Genomic DNA, 18,366 nt, shown 5'->3' with positions numbered 1-18,366 from the left:
ACTGAGGTTACATATATGATTCTTTTAAGTGGCTTCTAATGTTTCTATAACGTGATAAAATGCTATTAATCCTTTGTAGCCACTTTTTAAAAAGTACTTTGTGTGCTGAAAACAAGTTCAGAAATTCAAAGCAATTTTATGTGAAGTAATATTATCCTTACATCAGCATAAATTAATTCTTTCCATAAAAGTGTTGGTGGATCCTGTGAGGGAAATAAAACATAGCATTGTTTATGCTTTGTAAGTGCAAAAGCAAAAATCTCACCCATTGCTTATGTTTTTGTGATTTGCATTATCTGGTACAGTGACAGTTATACATTATCTTCTCAGATGTTTGATAGTATTTAGGAGAAATCTGGAATGACCTCAGGATGATCTCTCAAGTCCAGCTGCTTAACTCTAAATTCTATTTAATAACAGTTTGTGAAATCAGCACATCTTCTCATAACTCTCCCATGGGTTGCAAGTGATCAAACAGACAAACCCATAATGACAGGACAGTTAGATGGGTTTAACAGAAAGGGAATTCTAAAGACATTCATGAACGACTATCAAACTGCACACTGGGAAGGCCATATCTTTTATTAAAATCATCACAAATACAAAAGCATCAGTGAAATATATATATATATACATCGTATACATATATTCTCAAATTCCTGGAAAATTATCCAGAATTTATTGGCTTTACATTTCATTACATGGCATATCCCTAAAACATTAAATAGAATAAAAATATCCACGCGACTTTTGGATGAACAGCATTCTTTGCATTTTTAATTCGTGTGTTTTCATTCAGACATTTGCTTGTTTGTCAAGGATTGGCTAATAAATGTTTCCCAATTTAGGCTTCCTGGCCATGGGAGTGACACGTTCTGTGTCCTGTAAAATTTGGTAGCTTGTAATGTCTTTTCAAACTTCAAGTGTATCTTGCCTTTTCTGTAGCAAGAGCCAGCCTGCGGATGTTGGATATACAACCAGCTGCAGCTTCCTGGAGCTCCTGATCCGGGGACCCAACCATATCCAGTAGCAGCTGTCACACATAAAGGAGGAGGAGGAGAAGGGAAATCAGAATAAAACCATTAATCTAAAGATGTAAAGTTAAGCTATGAAAATAATTTTAAATATTAAATATTTTTAAAAGTCATCAAAAAAAGTATAAGAAATTCCATTTGGGCAAATACAGATATAAACGGTGTTTAATCAGATGCAGGAATTGTTCATGAAATTCTTACCTTTCTATTTTCTGGAGCTGAGCTAGACCTGCTTCTCTCTCCTGTCTCTGGTTATCTAACTGTTATGGATCCTGTGTGAAATTTCTCTTGCATCCTTTCTAGCTTTTCCACCTCCCAGGACAAGCATATCAGGCCTAGACTATTAGTACATCCTCTTAGATTTAATCTCTCTGCATTCCAATGCACCTGATCATGTCACAACCTAATTATATCAGGCCCTTAATAGAGACTTTCATTGACTCCCAATGCCATCTAACTAGAGCCCAGTCTATTAACCTGTCCTTAAAGGATTTTTGTGTTCTGGCCTCAGATTACAAGTCATTCATTTTTCTCCTGCTCCATCTCGTACTCCAAGGTCACACTTCCCTACTTCCCTTGCCTTGCTTGATGTCATCCCTCTACCTAAAATGTCCTCCCTTCCCCTTCTCTGACTCTCGAAACTTTATCCATCTTGCACGACCCAGCTACAGCTAACTTTTCCACCAAGCATCCACTGATTTCCATCAAAATGCCATTTCTTCCTCATTACAACTCGCACAACTGTTTACTCAAATGTGTGTTGCTACACTTATATTCTTCCCTTTTAACAGATATTTGGATTAATGTTGTCTGTACTTTTGATGGTAAACTCTGAAACTTATAATACCATATAGTGCCTAATAGATAATAGATGCCAAATAAATGTCAAATAAATGCATTAGAACTTTTAAAATCTATCAATTGTGATTCTAACTAGTAGTTCTGATAAAAGATTTAAAAATTTAATTCAAATCGTATGTTTTCTATACAACAGCAGTTAAGTAAAAATGTGCATAATGTCAGAAAATGAGAATAACTTGATGAGCAAAGAAATGGTGTCAAGAGAAATATTGTAAAACATCTTAATATGGCAGGCTCAGGAGTTTGGCTTTTATTCTGTAGGTAATAAAAAGCAGTTATTTAAGCACTTTAATCAGGAGAGTGACAGGGTCATATTTGTATTTTAGAAAGATAACTTATATGGCAACTTATAGAATATGGACTGTAGAGAGAAGAGACTGAAGGCTACCACAACACTTCAGGCTAGAAGTGACAAGGATTGAATAAAGCAGGATCCAGGAATATCACAGAAGGAATCAATTCAAGGGATATTTAGGGACTAAACTATTCAACAAATGGCCCAAGGACAGTTGGTTATCCAAGTAGAAGAAAACAAAAATGGTAATCTCACATCATACATAAACATCAATTCCAGGTGGATTAATGATTTAAATAAGAAAAGAAAAATATAAAACATTTAGAAGGTTGTATATGAGAAAATCTTGATCAGATTGGGGTATTGAAGGATGGCTAGCCTCAGTTCCCTGACCACCTCATTCTAATGATCTTCAACTTTAGCCCCCCACTTCTAGGGTCACAGCCTGGTCTTTATATTTCATCACTCTCAACAGTCCAGCCTCCAAACTCTCTGAGAACAATTTCTTCTCCTCTGACTTGGCTGTTGAACTTACTTGTTTGTTCTCATCACAACCTCTAGTCCATTGACCTATATACTTTTTCTTTAACCATCTCTTGTCTTCACTTCCTCCACAATCAGTTTAGATTCCACAGTACATCTTTTCAACCACTCTCTTACCAGTTTTTTTTTTTCTTTTTTGAAAGATTCGCCCTGAGCTAACATCTATTGCCAATCTTTCTCTCTTTTTTTTTTCTCCCAAAGCCCCAGTGCATGGTTGTATATCCTAGCTGTAAGTCCTTCTAGTTCTTCTATGTGAGCCACCGCCATAGCTTGGCAACTGACAGATGGGTGGTGTGGTTCTGTGACCGGGAAACGAACCGGGGCCGCTGAAGCGGTGAGAGCGCCGAACTTTAACCACTAGGCCATCAGGCTGGCTCTCTTACCAGTTTCTTAAACCTCCTTATGACACCCATCCACTAAAACCATAACCAACTCTGTCTTCCGCAGGCCCCCACCTGTAATGAAGCCCTGCTGGAGCCAATATGTATACAACAAGGCAAATGAATCCACTGTAAATCCAACCTCAACTGGATTCTCATTACTGCCCAGCAATCTACACATATCTCTCTCTCATTAGGTCATTTTCTCACTCTTTCTTATGCCTATTTCAAATCTTCTTCATTGTTCTCCAATCTCCAACTCTTCCTTACAGCCCCCATTCTCAGCAGATAACCTAGAAGGGCTCCTTCATAAACTTGATAGAAGTCATTAGATAGGAACTACTTCAACCAAATCTGTAAACCTACCCGCATCTTAACACACCTTTTTCTCCTTCTCTTCCAGTTATAATGGATGTATCTCTCCTTCTATCTCTCTCTTCAAGGTCCACCACTCCACTTGTATTCTCCATCCAGTCTCCTTCTCCTTAGGACATTTTACCACCACGTGCTCCCTCTCTTCTTACTTTATCTTGAACCTCTTCCTTCTACTGAATCCTTTCCATTATCACTTAAATGCACATCTCCATATCTTAAAAAACAACCACCACCTCCTCCCAAAAAGCCCACCATTTGACTCATTTTTTTCCCTTTATAAACAAATTTCTTTAAAGAGTTGTCTGGACCCACTCTCTCCAATCTTAAATTCCATTCAACTCACTCTAAGTTGGCTTCTGCCTTTAGCTCTCCACCGAAACAGCCCTCTCGAAGGTCATCAATAACTTCCACATTGCAAAGGGCAATAGACACATTTGAGTCCTCACCCTATGTGACCCCTTAATGGCATTTGATATAATTGACCACTTTCTCCTTTTTGAAATTGTCTCTGCTTTTGGCTTCTTATATCACACCCTCCTGGTTTTCTTCATATCCATTTGTCCTGATCTTCTCACTCTTCATTGATGGCTCTTTCTCCTCCTTCCAACCATAAATTGTTAGAGTTCCTTAGAACAAATTCCTTTTCTGTTTTCATTCTGTTCTCTCCCCTAGATGATTTCTTTCACTACCTAACTTCAAATGTCATTCACATGGAACCATCTTCTAAATTTATATCTCCACCTCAGAACCTTCTTTTTAATGGCACACTTCAAATCCAATGCTTCTTAGAAATCTCCACTTGGAAGTCTCACAGCTATCTCAAACTCAATATATTCCAAATGAAATTTTAAATTTTTCTCTCTAAACCTGAATCCCCCAATATTCTCCCATATCAACAATAGATATCACCACTTAGTTGCTCAAGCCAGAAATCTTCCTGCCTCACACTCCCTCACACTCTCATCTCTCCTGCATCCTATCCAACTAATTATCATATTCTTGTGATTCAACAGCCTACACTTATTTAAAAGACATTCGCTTCTCTCTATTGCTACTGTCACTCACCACCCCTGTAAAACCTACAACAGCTTCCCACTGTCTTTGTACCCTTTCTTGGCCCCCTGTAATTAATCATTCATACTGCCTCCAGAGTAATTTCCTAAATTGTGAAGTTCACCAACAAGGGGCAAAATTCTAGAGAAACAAAAGGGAATGAGACATAATCAGTCTTCTGAGATTCAAGAGAAAGAAATACTCTCTTCTGAATGAGGGGAACAGGGCCATTTGCAGAAGCTCATGCTTTGTGAATTTTGCATTTTTAATGTAATTAAATAAGAAGGCCATTCGATGAGCTGGCTCAAATGCCTTGGTAGGCTACCTAAGCAAACCAAAAACTACACCAGGGTCAATGCACTCGAATCTAACAAATGAAACCCAAGGACAACCAATCACCAACAGCCACTTAGGCTTTCCCAATCAAGGCAACCACTTAAGCTATAGCCTATCAAATAATTGCCATGCTTTGTCTCTGGGTCATCTCTATAAAAACCTTGCCCTACCTCCTGTTGGTGGAGCCCTCCTAACCACTTTCAGTTTGGCACTACCCTATTTGAATCAATGTTTGCACAAATAAACTCTTGTAAATTTTAACAGTGCCTCAGTTTATCTTTTAACAGCATTGTTCAGTTTTTCTCCAGCATCATTCAATAACCTAGGTGTAGGACAGAGGAAATAGATTACAGGATTGTAATTCATTTGAACAGCGATTTGGTCCCATCTGGGCTGGAAGGGAAGTAAGAACAGAAGGCTACTGACAATCTGGGAGAATTAGGATGAGAGAACTCAATGAAGTAGGAAAACAGTTTTAGTGGGATCAAAGTGTAGGAATAAGTGAGAAGTTGAAAAAGAGGATATTCTAGTCTGAGAATGGAATATGTGGAGTTTAAGATTTCATAGATAAAGTTGTTTTGAGTATTGACAAGGTCCAGGGTCTGGTCATGGGAATGTAGGTCAGTATAAGATTGTTAAGAAATTTTGTACACATACACACACATGTTACACACACAAACACATATACTTAATTTATCCTATATTCTTATTCTCTTTAGAGACAGAGAATTTCTGAGAGACAGAACTCTCTCTCTCTCTCTGCAGGAAGAGGAAATAATGGGAAGGAAGAACAGAGTCACCAGCTCTCCTTGGTTACTGTAGCACACGGCCTAGATGTCTTTGTGTAGCAACTCACACTTAAATCCCTTTCCTAGCTTGCAACTTTCAACTCTTGATATATAGTTCAGCATATTTATCTATCAATTTATTTGTTTATACATCACCTTACTATTATATGAAAACTTCTAAAGTAGATGTAATTGTCGGAAGTTTAGACTATTTCTTCTAAATATATATTTCTAGGAGAAGTTCATCCACCCTTTTTTTTCATTCTTGCACACATTTTACTTGCCTACCTCCATCATTGTAACCCTACCTCACAGGGCCAGCCTGCCTTGCTTCTGATCTGGTCCCTGGTCTCTCCTCCAATAGTTTTGTTGCTGATGTTTTCTAAATCTGGGAAGCAGTGAAATAGAGTCCTAGCTATGAACCCTGACTATCTGAGTAGGGAACTAGACACTTGCCTTATGCTGTGCTGCTCCTTTCTAGAAAAGGCAGTGTCGAACAGTAGTCAAGGGGGTGGGCTTTAAGGTCACAGCTCTTCGGATTTGTATCCTGACTCTTCCATTTACTGGGCAAGTTACTGAACCTCTTACCTCTACCTTCTCATAGGTGAAATGGGATCACCTACCTCTGAGGGTTATTGTGAAGATGAATGAGATAACATACAACTTTAAAAAATGTTTGAACACCTGTATTCACAGCCTCTTGCTGTCTTTACATCCTTTATCTCCCCTACTTCCCCTCTTCCCGTTCTGATTGTTTCCTGAGCCTTGTTTGGATCCAAGTATGCAGCATGTGAGAAGGAAAACTGGAGAAGCACAGACTGGGGGAATTTACACTGGAAAGGGCAGAGGATTCCTTGTGAGAGAGAAGAAAACAACAGATGGGGAAGGAAAGGAGGAAGGAGGAGAGAGGGAGGAGCTTCTATCCTGTTTTGAAGAAAGAGTTTGGAGAGCTTGGAGTAATGGGGTTATTTTAGGAGCAGCTTTATGGTAAGAGAGATTTACTGAGTGTAAGAAAGATAAGAGGATTTTAAAGAAGTTTAACAGTGTATGAGTGTGCTCTCTATTTTCAAGAGAGTGAAACTAGGATTAAAACTACTTTCAGGATCTACTTGGTTGCCTGGCTTCTGTGTCTCTGACTGCATTTCCATGTCAGGACCGGACCATGAGGTAGCTTGGCTTCACACAGGTCATGCATTTAAATTGCATACACCCAGTGCCCAGTACAAAGTCAGTGCTCCATAAACGGTATTCATTATCATGGTGATGACTTTGCCAGTTCTGAAGTCTGGTTCTGGCATTTATTCCCTGGAGCCCAGCCCCGGTTAGTTTGGGAGGAATGAGGAAGCAGGAATTTTGGCCCTAAGGTCAGTCTAGCCCCTGTCAGCACTTGCTCCAGGCCTCACCTCATCTCTGGTTGACCTCCATGGGCACCAATGACCCTGCCTTCACTTGGCATCAGCTGTTGCCACTGCCACCTCGCATGGCTCCCTTGGAAAGCAGCCCCTTGGCCTGATGCCTGCCCAAACTGAACCTGCATTTTGCCCGTACTCCCTCTGACCTGGTTGTTGTTCTGTGGTCCCCTCTCCAGCTTTCCAAGAGTCAGTCGTATTTATTCGCAAACCCTTGATGCCACTTACATAATTTCTTATTACATAAACTGATGAAGTGTGAGCGTGAAATGTACTAGTCCTAACGTGTGGCACGCTGTTGGCATCTTGGTGTTTCACACAGAGCCTGCAGCCTGGTGGCTATTCCAGGAGTCAGCTAGATAAGTGTTGCTGACGGGAGCATCTACTGTGCATTCACATTCTTTACGTTAGAACACAATGTTTAATCAACACAGGACCCTTTTTATGACTCTACTCTGTAAATGACTTTTTCTATTACCTGACTAACTTCTAGTCCTGAATGCATTAAGAGGATTACCACTCTTTGGGGAATTAATTTTGCCTAAGTTTCTGGCATTAACCATGAGGTTTCATTTTATATCCCATATGGAGGTTAGTGAATGTTTAGCCTAAAAACTTGACCAGTAGAGCCCAGCAGTCCAGTATTTTGAAGTCCTAAAGTATAAGGAAGAGCAAAACTTTAAAAAACAGGTAAAAGGAGAAAAGTGTGGCTTAGAATGGCACACATGGTGGGCGGTGAGCGTGCTTCCTTAAACGTACCTTGAATGACACTGTCAACAGGCCCACGGGTTACCTAACGTTTGCACAACGTGAAATGATTTTACTAGCTACCAAGCTCACTATGTGCCAGGCGCCGTGATTTATTCTTTACTAGTTAATTTATCCTGCTCTGCCCATTTTCCTTAGCAGAAACTTCTTAATCAAGGGGGTAGAGTTGAAGGTGTAGAATTTTCTGTGTGCTCAGGGTATGAATGGCTTGATATTTGAGAAGCACTCTGACGACTCTCTTTTGGTGATGTTGCCATCTGAATTGATTGTTTTCCCTGAATTTTATTTTGTTGTCAAGGACTGTTACTCATTGCTCTGTTATACACCCAGAGGCTAGGTGCTACTGATGCTTTAACAAATTTAATAGGAATGTGCTGCTTTCCCCAACTACTATCTGAACAATAGATACTATGTATGTGTCTTGCTTTTGAATGAAGCTCAGGAATATAGGCTTTTATTTTTCTTAAGAGCTTCACATGCAAACTAGGGCACTTAGAGGAATGCTTTAAAACGAATATAAACATCCACATCACAGAAACTCAGTGCAAAATCCTGCATTTGGCGGGCAGCTAACAGAAAGAAAGAACCACATGTGCTTTCAAATCACTAACCCACCAGTAAAGTGAAGGGGGTTTGTCATACTTTGCAATAATTACTTAAAAGGAGGACTTTTCCTAGGAAAGTGAGACGCAAATTGGGTACAAGTGATTATGGAATCAGTGTACAGTTTTTCGGTATACATGTTTTGATCTGTAGACTTTTTCCATCTATAAAAACATTTTTAATATTATAAGGGGGAAAACATCTCAGGTTTACCGTTTTGAAGTGTTTGTTCCTTTCAAAAACTTTCCTCTTTTTAATCCTCCCCCTCCTCCAAACACACCCAAGGACTTTAAATTTATTGGGAGGTTCACATATACACTGAAGGAAAACTAGCCCCCTTGTTTTAAAACTTAATTGCATAGAGCACTTTATAACAGCATTCAAACACATAACTTTTTACAACTTTGGCGTGAACCAGGACGTGGGGAGGGGCACAAAGTGTGGTTTGTGGATCGTGCTAACGCGAATCCTTCCTCTAAAGGTTTTTGATCTGAAGGCGCATGCCCTCAGTACACGGCTGTGACCTGTGATTCACATCCCCTGGAAGGTGAGACAGCGGTAGCTTGGGAATCGGTGTCTGCATTCAATTTTTACTCTTATATCTAGCAGTTCATTATTTTATATAATATTTCAGTTGTATGAAAAATATGTACTAACTTGAGTGATAACAGATTTTCTTGTGGTTTGACTTGACATTGTTTGGGTGAACACAGACTGGAAATATGAGTTTTAATTAGAGCCGGATGAGCTCGGAAATACCTGCATGCACACCGAGCTTAGTGGGTTTTCCAGAAACATCTTGAGTTCCTGGAGCTGATTTGAACTGTGAACCCTTTTACTGTTTTCCCCTTTACAAGGCATTGAGGTGTGGTTGTGGCCCTAACGAACAACTCAGGAATATGAAATGCATTTGGACTGCCTCTGCCCTGCCCCATGGCTTCCTGGCTATCCAGGTTGGCTGGCTCCACAGTGGTTTCTTTCACATCCCGACTTTGGGCCTTAGTAATTCATTTCATATGACAGCACACCAGAGCTGTGGGCCTCAAAACATATTTTACATTTGCTGGTGGGGGCAAACCTTCCATTCTGTTTGGTCAGTGAAGTGAATCAAGGGGCTCCTCTTTTAGTGGTGTCTGTCAGCCTTGTAGTGACAGAAGTGCCTGCCATGTTTACGTGATGCGGGGTCCATGTCAGCAAAGCTCAAAAGGGGGTTCTACTTGTTCCAGCTAATGCCCTTTCTGTGCAGATGTTTGCTCACATTTGAGTTGATTTGTCCTCTGGTTTTTCTTCCATGTTGTTTTTTCAGAAGACTTCCACTGGAGAGCTTTTGTGCCCTGACAGACACACAGAAACACACACACAGATTAGTGTTAAGTCTCCAGTATTGGGTGGTAGAAATGGAATGCATAATAAAGAGAGCCCTAACAGTCTTCTAAAGAATGCCAGAAATGCTAGAAATGGAGAATGACTTGATTACTGGCTGGACCAGGAGACTGTGGCGCTCTGCTCCCTACATTAGAGGAAAAGGAAGCAGCGAGTCTCTGCATGCCTGGGGCAGAAGCTCATGGGATCATCTGGAATGGCTTCAAGTTGCTCTTCAGTTTTTATTCCTATCAAATATAAAGAATACCTGTGCATACGGAAGTTTCCTGGATAAGAATGCTAAAGAAATGCTAGGAGGAGGATGGATAAAGAGATATGTGTGGACAGGGTCGTTTAGAATTGCATTCTGCTACTGGATAGATCAAAGTGCAAACATCATTCTCTGGTAGTGGAAAAAAAAGTGTGTTCTCAGAGATTATGAGGTGTAGTGGCTGTGAGTTCAGGCTTTGGGTTTGAATCCCAGCTCCTCCTAACTGGGTATGACCTGAGGTACGGCTCCCTGGGCCTCAGTTTTCTTATCAGTAAAATTAGGATTTTTAATAGCAACCTTTCAAGAAGACAGAAGTGGTGATTAAATGAGATACTAAACCTAAGTGCTTGTACTACATGATCATACATGACGATTGTTATTATTTACTACTGTTGGTGTTATCTCCAGTGGGAGGTTGGTTGTTGTTGACTAGAAAGATTAAAATAAATTTGCTGTCAGCTCACTTTTTCTGTTAGAGTTCCAATTGGATTGATCCAAACAAGCAATTTTAGTCTAGTTATACTGAGAATCGATATGTTAACAGGAGGCTTGTGGGGCCTGTCAAGAGAACAAAAATGTAAGGCAAGGCAGCAGCACTAACAAAACTCTATGTTTGTTATAATAGATCGATCAGTTCTTATTCAAATTAGAGTTTCCTCCTGAGTCAGGCTCTAGCCCAGAAGAACATCAGACCCCCGCAGGTAAACAAAGGCATGAGGTAGATATCAATGAAGCGAGGATGAATGCATTACATCTGGAATATATTTGCACGGGGAAATAGGAGAAGTCGGATGACTAGGGAAGTGGTCCGAATTTTAAATATTCACAGAAGGGTAAGGCTAAACTATGTTATTTATTAACATATATTAGAGGAAATCAGAGCTCATCCACACCTCTTGTGTTATTAGAGTAGTTAAAAAGACCTACTCTACCTTCCTCTTGCAAAAGATTATCCTATAAACTCAAGTTTGCAAGGCAGATCAGAACTCAAATGCTTTTTTAGTCAAGTATTCTACTTTTTCCTATGGGGTTGGAAGATGTTGAAGTTAGAAAACTCAATCTAAGCAAAGGAATGTGGAGAAGACCATAGAGAAGTGAAATAAACTGACAATTAATATTTTTAATCGTGAACGTTAATCTCTTCCCCTGCTTGACCTTTCCAAGACTTATATGAAAAAGATCTGTACCAGGCCTGCAACTGCTCTGAAGGAGGCAACAATGAGGTAGCAAAAGGTGCCATCAATAAGGGCCAAGGGGAATGTGCAAGGGGAAGCCACCTGTGAAAGTCACATGTTTATCATTATCTATAATACCTCCATAGAGGAGGCAAAGTTATATTTGTCAAGTTCTCAGAACAAGGCCTAACTCACGTAACTGCTGTCTAGTTGTCAGCCATTGTTACTCCAATAGAAAACACACTTCAGGTACTGCACACCCAACCTGATGCTAGTAACAAGTGACAGATGACAAAATGTGCCCAGTATTGGCTGGCATGATTGACCTCTCATGAAGGAGTCAGGTTGCTGCTACCCAGTGGAGGCAGAGTCATGTGGGTGGGCCCTCCATATAAGGAAAGGCAAGAGGCCCTCAGGGGAAGGTCAGCAGGACAGGGTCTCTGAGTCCCTGTCAAGTTCTGTTTCTGTGATAGGTTCCAAGAGTCCCTCCTGGAGAAATAAGTGAGCCCCGAGAGACAGGGCTCACAGGAGTCAGGGCCTCTGGTAGGCTGTAATATGGACTGGGGACTGCAAGTCTTATAGGGATATAGTGGGGGGAACAGACTGCTCTGTATTTTCTGCTTTGGGTTTCACTATGGCTTTCCTCTGGTTCTTAGTGGTAGGTCAAAGGACATTTCTGTGGGGTAAAATGATCCAGGAAACAGAGCAGTCAGGAACTTCATCAATATGTGGTCAAGACAAGACCAAGTATGACTTAGAATACAAGTGGGGGGCCAGCCCGGTGGCACAGGAGTTAAGTTCATGCCCTCCGCTTCAGTGGCCTGGGGTTCGTGGGTTTGGATCCTGGGCGCAGACCTACATACTGCTCATCAAGCCATGCTGTGGAGGTGTCCCACATACAAAATAGAGAAAGATGGGCACAGTTGTTAGCTCAGGGCCAATCTTCCTCATCAGAAAAAAAAGAGAATGTAAGTTGGGCTAATCAACATTCTATTTGTAGTTTTAAAAGATATTGGCATAATCATATCCTCCAGTAGCTTCTTGAAAAATGTGCAAAGGAGGTAAATGTCTTAAGACTTACATATCTTCTCTCATACTTGATTAACAGTTTGCCTGGGTATAGAATTCTAGGTTGGAAGTAATTTTTAAGAGTTGGGAGAGTTTTGAAGGCATTGCTCCACTGTATTCTTGCTTCCCGTGTCACTGTTGAGAAGTCCAAAGTGATTTTTGATGTTTGGGTGTGATCTCTCTCTTTTTCTCTCTCTCTCTCATTCTTTCTTTCTCTCCTTCTTTCTCTTTTGAAGATTATAAGATCTTTTTAAAAATTTTACTTAGGGCCCAGGCTGGTGGTGTAGTGGTTAAGTTCGTGTGCTCTGCTTCAGTGGCCTGGGATTGGCAGGTTTGGATCCTGGGCACAGAACTGTGTACCGTTCATCAAGCCACACTGTGGCAGGTGTCCCACATAAAATAGAGAAAGATGGGCACAGATGTTAGCTCAGGGCTAATCTTCCTCACCAAAAAGAAAAGAAAGAAAGAAAAGAAAAAAAAAATTTTACTTAATGTTCTAAAATTTTCCAATGCTGTTTCCTGTCATAGGTCTGTTTTTATCCATCGTATGCAGGAGTCTTGATGGGCCCTTTCAATATGGCAATTCATGCACTTCAATTCTGGGAAATTTTCTTGAATTATTTCATTTCATTTCCTCCTCTCCATTTTCTCAGTTATCTCTTTTTGGTACTAATATTCTGAAGTTAGATCTTTTGTACTGGTTCTCTAATTTTTTTTTAATCTTTCCTTTCCTATTTCATCTCTTTATCTTTTTGCTCTATTTTCTGAGAGATTTCTTTAAATTTATTTTCCAACTCTTCTATTGAATTTGTGCTCCCTGAATCTTGTTTTTTATAAAGTCCTGCTCTGGTTTCATGGATGCAATACCTTTTATATCACTCTGAGGATATTAATTTTTTTTCTTCTCTCTGCTACACTCTGTTTCTTCCAAGGACTGGTGTGTGTGTTTGTTTCTGTTTGTTTTGGTCTCTATCTTTCAGGTTCAAGATGTCCTTCAGATGTCAGTTACTTGTTGGATGACTGGAAATTTTGAGCACATAGATGGGGCTTGTTAACTTTGTGCTTTATTGGAGGGTGATATGGGTGGTCTCAGACTTCAGGAAAAATGCCTTCTTTAGATCAGCTCTGGTTACAGTGCCTGCATTTAACTCGCATTGTCTCCCAGTGAGGAGAGACTGAAAGTCTATGTGGTTGTCTATGTCCTATTGTTAGATTGGTTTTGTGAGAGAATATTTTAAAATAAACTTTTTGGAGGGAAGTTGTATACATATACATATACATACACATACAGGTATACAAGTGGAATGAGGTAGACTTAATTGTGACTCCTCCGAATTTTAAGTTTCCAGCTCTGACCTGAACTTAGATCATTCAACTGCCTGCTTGACATCTCAACTTGGATATAAAAATGCACCTCAAATTTCACAAAGATGAACTCCTGATCCTCTCATCAAAAATCTGCTTTCCCACAGCCTCCCCATCTCTCTTGATGTCAACTCATCTCTCCAGTTGCTTGGGCCAAAAACCTTGAAGTATCCTTGACTTCTCTCTTTCTCTCATAGCCCTTATGCAAGCCATGAATGAAACCCATTGGCTCTACCTTCAGAATGTACCCAGAATCTGACGTCTTCTCATACCTCCATTGCTGCGATCTGAACCACTATCATCCTTTGCCTGAATTTAATGATTAGGCCAAGTTTTTGATATGCAAAAAGATCTGGAGCTGACTTTGAAGGCACAGCCTAAAGAAAACAATCACTAGGACTGGGAATTTGGGAGAATCTTTTCTTCTTCTTTTTAAGGTGAAAAATCAGAGAAGAGAAGAGACAGCTAAGTGATCTACTGGGAGAATGGAAGCCCAGTTCAGAAATGGCCATGGGACTTTAAAAGAACTGCCATATGTAATACTCGACTTGGAAGTTGTTGCCATAATATTCCCTTCCATCACTCCAAACCTCTGATTTTTTTTTTTTTGCTTTGCACAAAATGACCTTATAAGAATGTTCTTGTTTTGTTTGTTTTGATTTGGTTGTTGTTTTCATGGGGTAGAAGTTAGCAGGGCAGACAAGAAAAAAGAGTTTAGTTCTAAGTCTAGGCCAGCTCCATGTAAGATAGAAACAACATGCTTACAAGAGTGAGACAATCCATAACCCGAATAAATTATCAGAAGCTGGACAATATACAGAATTCCCTCCAAACATACTTTGCCTAGGGCATGGAAAACAGAGGGGAGGATTTAAGACACTATTTCCTACACGATGATGGGAATGGCAGTCCTTCCTAACATCTGAGCTACTGAATATATATTTTTTGTAATGTGATAAAATTGTTACTTCAAATGACATCTCATCTCAAAATAAAACAAAACAGTTTGATCCAAACAATAATAACCTCTCCTCTAGCCTCAGTGACCTCCTCAATGCAGTTGATCTTCACCTGTGTTCCACATTAACCAACCATTCTCATGGTTACACCTGGACTTTATTAATACCAGCAATTGCTCCATCTCTGCCTCTAATTGCCCTCTATCAGAAGTTCCAAGTTCTGAAAGAGACAGAATGGGATCAAGAACACAGGAGGTACTTACCTATCTTTACAATCTCCCTGCTCTGGCCTACCTTCTATAGTCCACCATGTCAACTGCTTTCTGTCACTAGGTTTAGCTCTCTTTTCTCTATTCTCCTATCAAACCAATATAACAAATTGAAATCCTGGATCTCAACCAGGCTTCTGGATCATGCACACAAATTGGTGCAATGGCACAGACATTCGTGATCTCTCATCTCACTTGGCTCTTGATTCTGCCTGGGTGTCTGTCTGATCAACTTTCATTCTCCACAGCAGCTATTTGAAACCTTCTCTATTCTCCTCAAATCATCTAACCCACACTTCAGTTCCCTCACCCTCAGAATGTGCCTTTGCCTCCTACTTGATAGGGAAAACAGAAGTCACAAAAAGGGAAATCGCCCAGCTCCCCGCCACCACAGTCACAGATTTCCGCTGCAGGTACGCCCATCCTCTCCTCCTTGCCCACTATCATGTTCAAGAGGTGTCTCTCCTCCAGGCTAGACTCGTCTCCTTGTCCTCCAGCTCTGAGGGCCTCTCCACCTCCTCCAGAAGCTCCCTTCCCCATTATCCTCACTCTTTCTGGTATCCGCACTGCCTCCCCTCTCTTCCCGCTCTTGCCAATTAGCACTGAAACATGCTCAGGTTGGCTGGGCTGTCTCAGAACAGAAACAAAATGAAGCAAGAAAAGGAAAAACCACTCAGACCTCCTTACTCCCTTTCCAGCTATCATCCTTGCTTCCTCTCCTTCTCAGCCAAACTTTTCCAAGAGTGGCCCCCACTTGCTGCCTCCATTTCCTCTTTTTCAAGATTATCAGAAATCGCTTTGCTATGAATCCAGTGGACACTTTTAGTTCTTGTCTTACTTGGCTTTTCCATAACATCTGTCCTGTTGGTCATGCCCTTGTGCTTAAAATAATCTCTTCTCTTTAAAATAATATAATAAAATAAAATAATCTCTAAATTGGATTTTTTTCTCTTTAATATTCTAATTGCTTCTTTTGTGGAATCCTCTTTTTTGCCCATCAGGGTATGACTCAGGACATCATGGTATGTCCTTCAACCCTCTCATTTTTTTCTTTTCTCTATACACCCTCCAAGAGAAATGTCATCCATTCTCATTATTTCATGAACCATGGCCCTCAAATAGTCTTTAAGTTTTCATATACCTATTAAGTATATATATCACATCTCTATTCTATGTCTTCCAAGATGTTCAAAGCCAATATGTCCCAAATCAACTCTCGTTTTCCTCTACAAACAGGCTCCTTTTATCATCCTTAAATCCAGTCACCCAACCCAGACATTTAGGTGTCCTCTTTCACCTTCTTCCTCATTCTTTACATCCAAAAAGTCACCAAGTCCTATTGTTTTCACTTCCCAAATATCTCATGAATCCACCATTCCTCTCCATCCCTAGTGCTATGACCTCAGTTGAAGCCATCATTATCTCTCTCTCCGAACTGCTGCCTAACTCATCTTCCATCCTGTTCCCATCCATTCTCAAACCAAAGTAACTTCTGAAAGGCAAAAAGAAAAACGGATTCCCCTTCTCAAAATATTTCCATGATTCCCTAATGCTCTAGGCATAAAATTCTAGTTCCCCAAAAGGGTTCACTGGGGTCGTCCTTAGCAGGCGCCAGGTGATATTTTTCCCTTCTGTTCATCTTTAGCTTCTAATTTTTTTTCAGTGAACATATATTACTTATGTTATTTAAAAAGTTATAACAAGTGGATTGGCCAGAAAGAAGTGAGGCCTACAAAGATGAGTCATCAAAGAAGTAGGAGGAGGACCAGAAGACTGGAATCACAGAACCAAGGAAGGGTGACATTTTTTTTTTTATTGTGAAATTTTTTTGGTACATTATTGTTTGTCAGTCACCATATAAGTGTATCCCTCCACCGAAGGGTGACATTTTAAGGAAACGGTGAGGTCAATACAATAATATGCCTTGGAGAGATTAAGTAACTTGAGGACTGAAAAGAGTAGCTTGGATTCAGACACTTGGAAATCCTGGAGATTACTGATAGCACAATCTCTGAATTTTTGAAGGTAAAAGCCAATGGCAGTGTGCTGAAGAGTCAGAGGCAGCTGGGGCAAAGAGGATCTTCAGAGAATGCTACTCCTTTGATATAGTGGATTCCACAGTGGATGTGATCAGTTGATAGGACATTAGGAAATGAGAAAGTAGGCAAAGAGAGATTAAGATAGAATACGCAGAAGACAGGGGGAACAGCCAATGTCAGAATTTCCAGCTTCTGGAGGAGACAAAATAGGATCATGAGTACTGTGGGTGAGAAGAGCCAGGAGAAGAAATACTCAAATTCCAGAGAGTAGATGTTTATACTGAATGTAGCCACAGATAAGTTTGTATGTGTGGGACAGGAAGTTGAGGTATTTTCTGCCTAAACCTCAATTTTCTTTTTAATACTGAAGGCAAGTTCATGTAAGTAATATCCCTATATAATACAGACATAGGTTTACAATTGATAACTTAACATAGAAATATTTTAAAGCAATAAAAGACATACACTATTTATTAGAAAACAATTACTTTAACTATATAAAAAAGTTTTCCATGGAAGGATTTTGTTTGGGTTTACAACTTTGCTCTAGGAAATGCTAAGAATTTATAAAATCTGATGTAAAATTGTAAAATTAAATCTTACCAAACTAAGAAAAATATTTAAATTCTTTCATATAAGAATAAGGCCCAGCCAAGAATTACCTAAATATGGATATATTAAAGTGGATAATAATTTCCACAATATCCCTCAATATTAGAATCAGTCTAAATTCTTAATGTTATATTGTTCACATTTATATCCCCAAATTGGCACATTATTAGAAGGAATTCAAAACCAAAGATATGTTAATATTAGAAATACCTTATTAGATATAGACTTCATCCCCCATGGGGATAAAAATGGAAAGATATCCAGAAGACACAAAGCCAAAGATTTGAAAAGGAAAAAAAAACCCTTTAGTTAAACCACTTTCCCAATTTTGTTTTGATTTCTTTTCAGCTTTCAAAAGCAGATTAATATGGAAAAAATAAAGCGCAAGCCTGGAGAGAGGAGCCACAATTCTTCTTCAATGTCAAAGAAATAGCTTTCCCTGCTCCTACTAAATTGGAACTAAGCTCAGAAGGATGAAAATAAATGACTAATTTCTTGAGAAATAACCTTAAGTGAAAGATTCTTTTGGCCCAATAATTGCTTTTCTTAAACTCCAGTTGACTTCACCTCATTCTCAAGGCCTCCCCTGCCCTTCCTTCCATCGCACCCTATTGGTATCAAGCGTGCCTTAAAAGTCTGCCTCGTCATTTGTTACCCATCTGGGTAATGTTTTCCTTCTCTGAATCAATTTGTGGGAAAGAATAAGTCAAATGTGATTGTGCTTTCTTAATTTCTCTTTTAAAAACTTATTTCTAATGTCTAAGATCTTTAAAAATGGAACTTAAAAAATATTACCATAAA

The 18,366-nt window shown here is 39.7% G+C and overlaps 1 protein-coding gene across 2 annotated transcripts in view; it reads right to left on the bottom strand.

Moving 5' to 3' along the window:
* Positions 1-561: 561 nt before the first annotated feature.
* ODAD2 (outer dynein arm docking complex subunit 2) overlaps positions 562-18,366 on the bottom strand; it is a 181,530-nt gene continuing 163,725 nt past the window's right edge. For both annotated transcript variants that reach the window (XM_004425263.3, XM_087420714.1), the window contains one exon: positions 562-1,033. In XM_004425263.3, coding sequence (XP_004425320.1) covers positions 920-1,033 — 114 coding nt within the window. In that variant the 3' untranslated portion in view covers positions 562-919. The remainder of the gene's footprint in view (positions 1,034-18,366) is intronic.

Source organism: Ceratotherium simum, chromosome 32 (genome assembly GCF_057802395.1).
Source record: "Ceratotherium simum simum isolate JZ-2026a chromosome 32, ASM5780239v1, whole genome shotgun sequence".
Classification (NCBI taxonomy): domain Eukaryota; kingdom Metazoa; phylum Chordata; class Mammalia; order Perissodactyla; family Rhinocerotidae; genus Ceratotherium; species Ceratotherium simum.
Note: the sequence above shows the minus strand (reverse complement) of the source record. Positions and strands in the feature narration are given on the sequence as shown.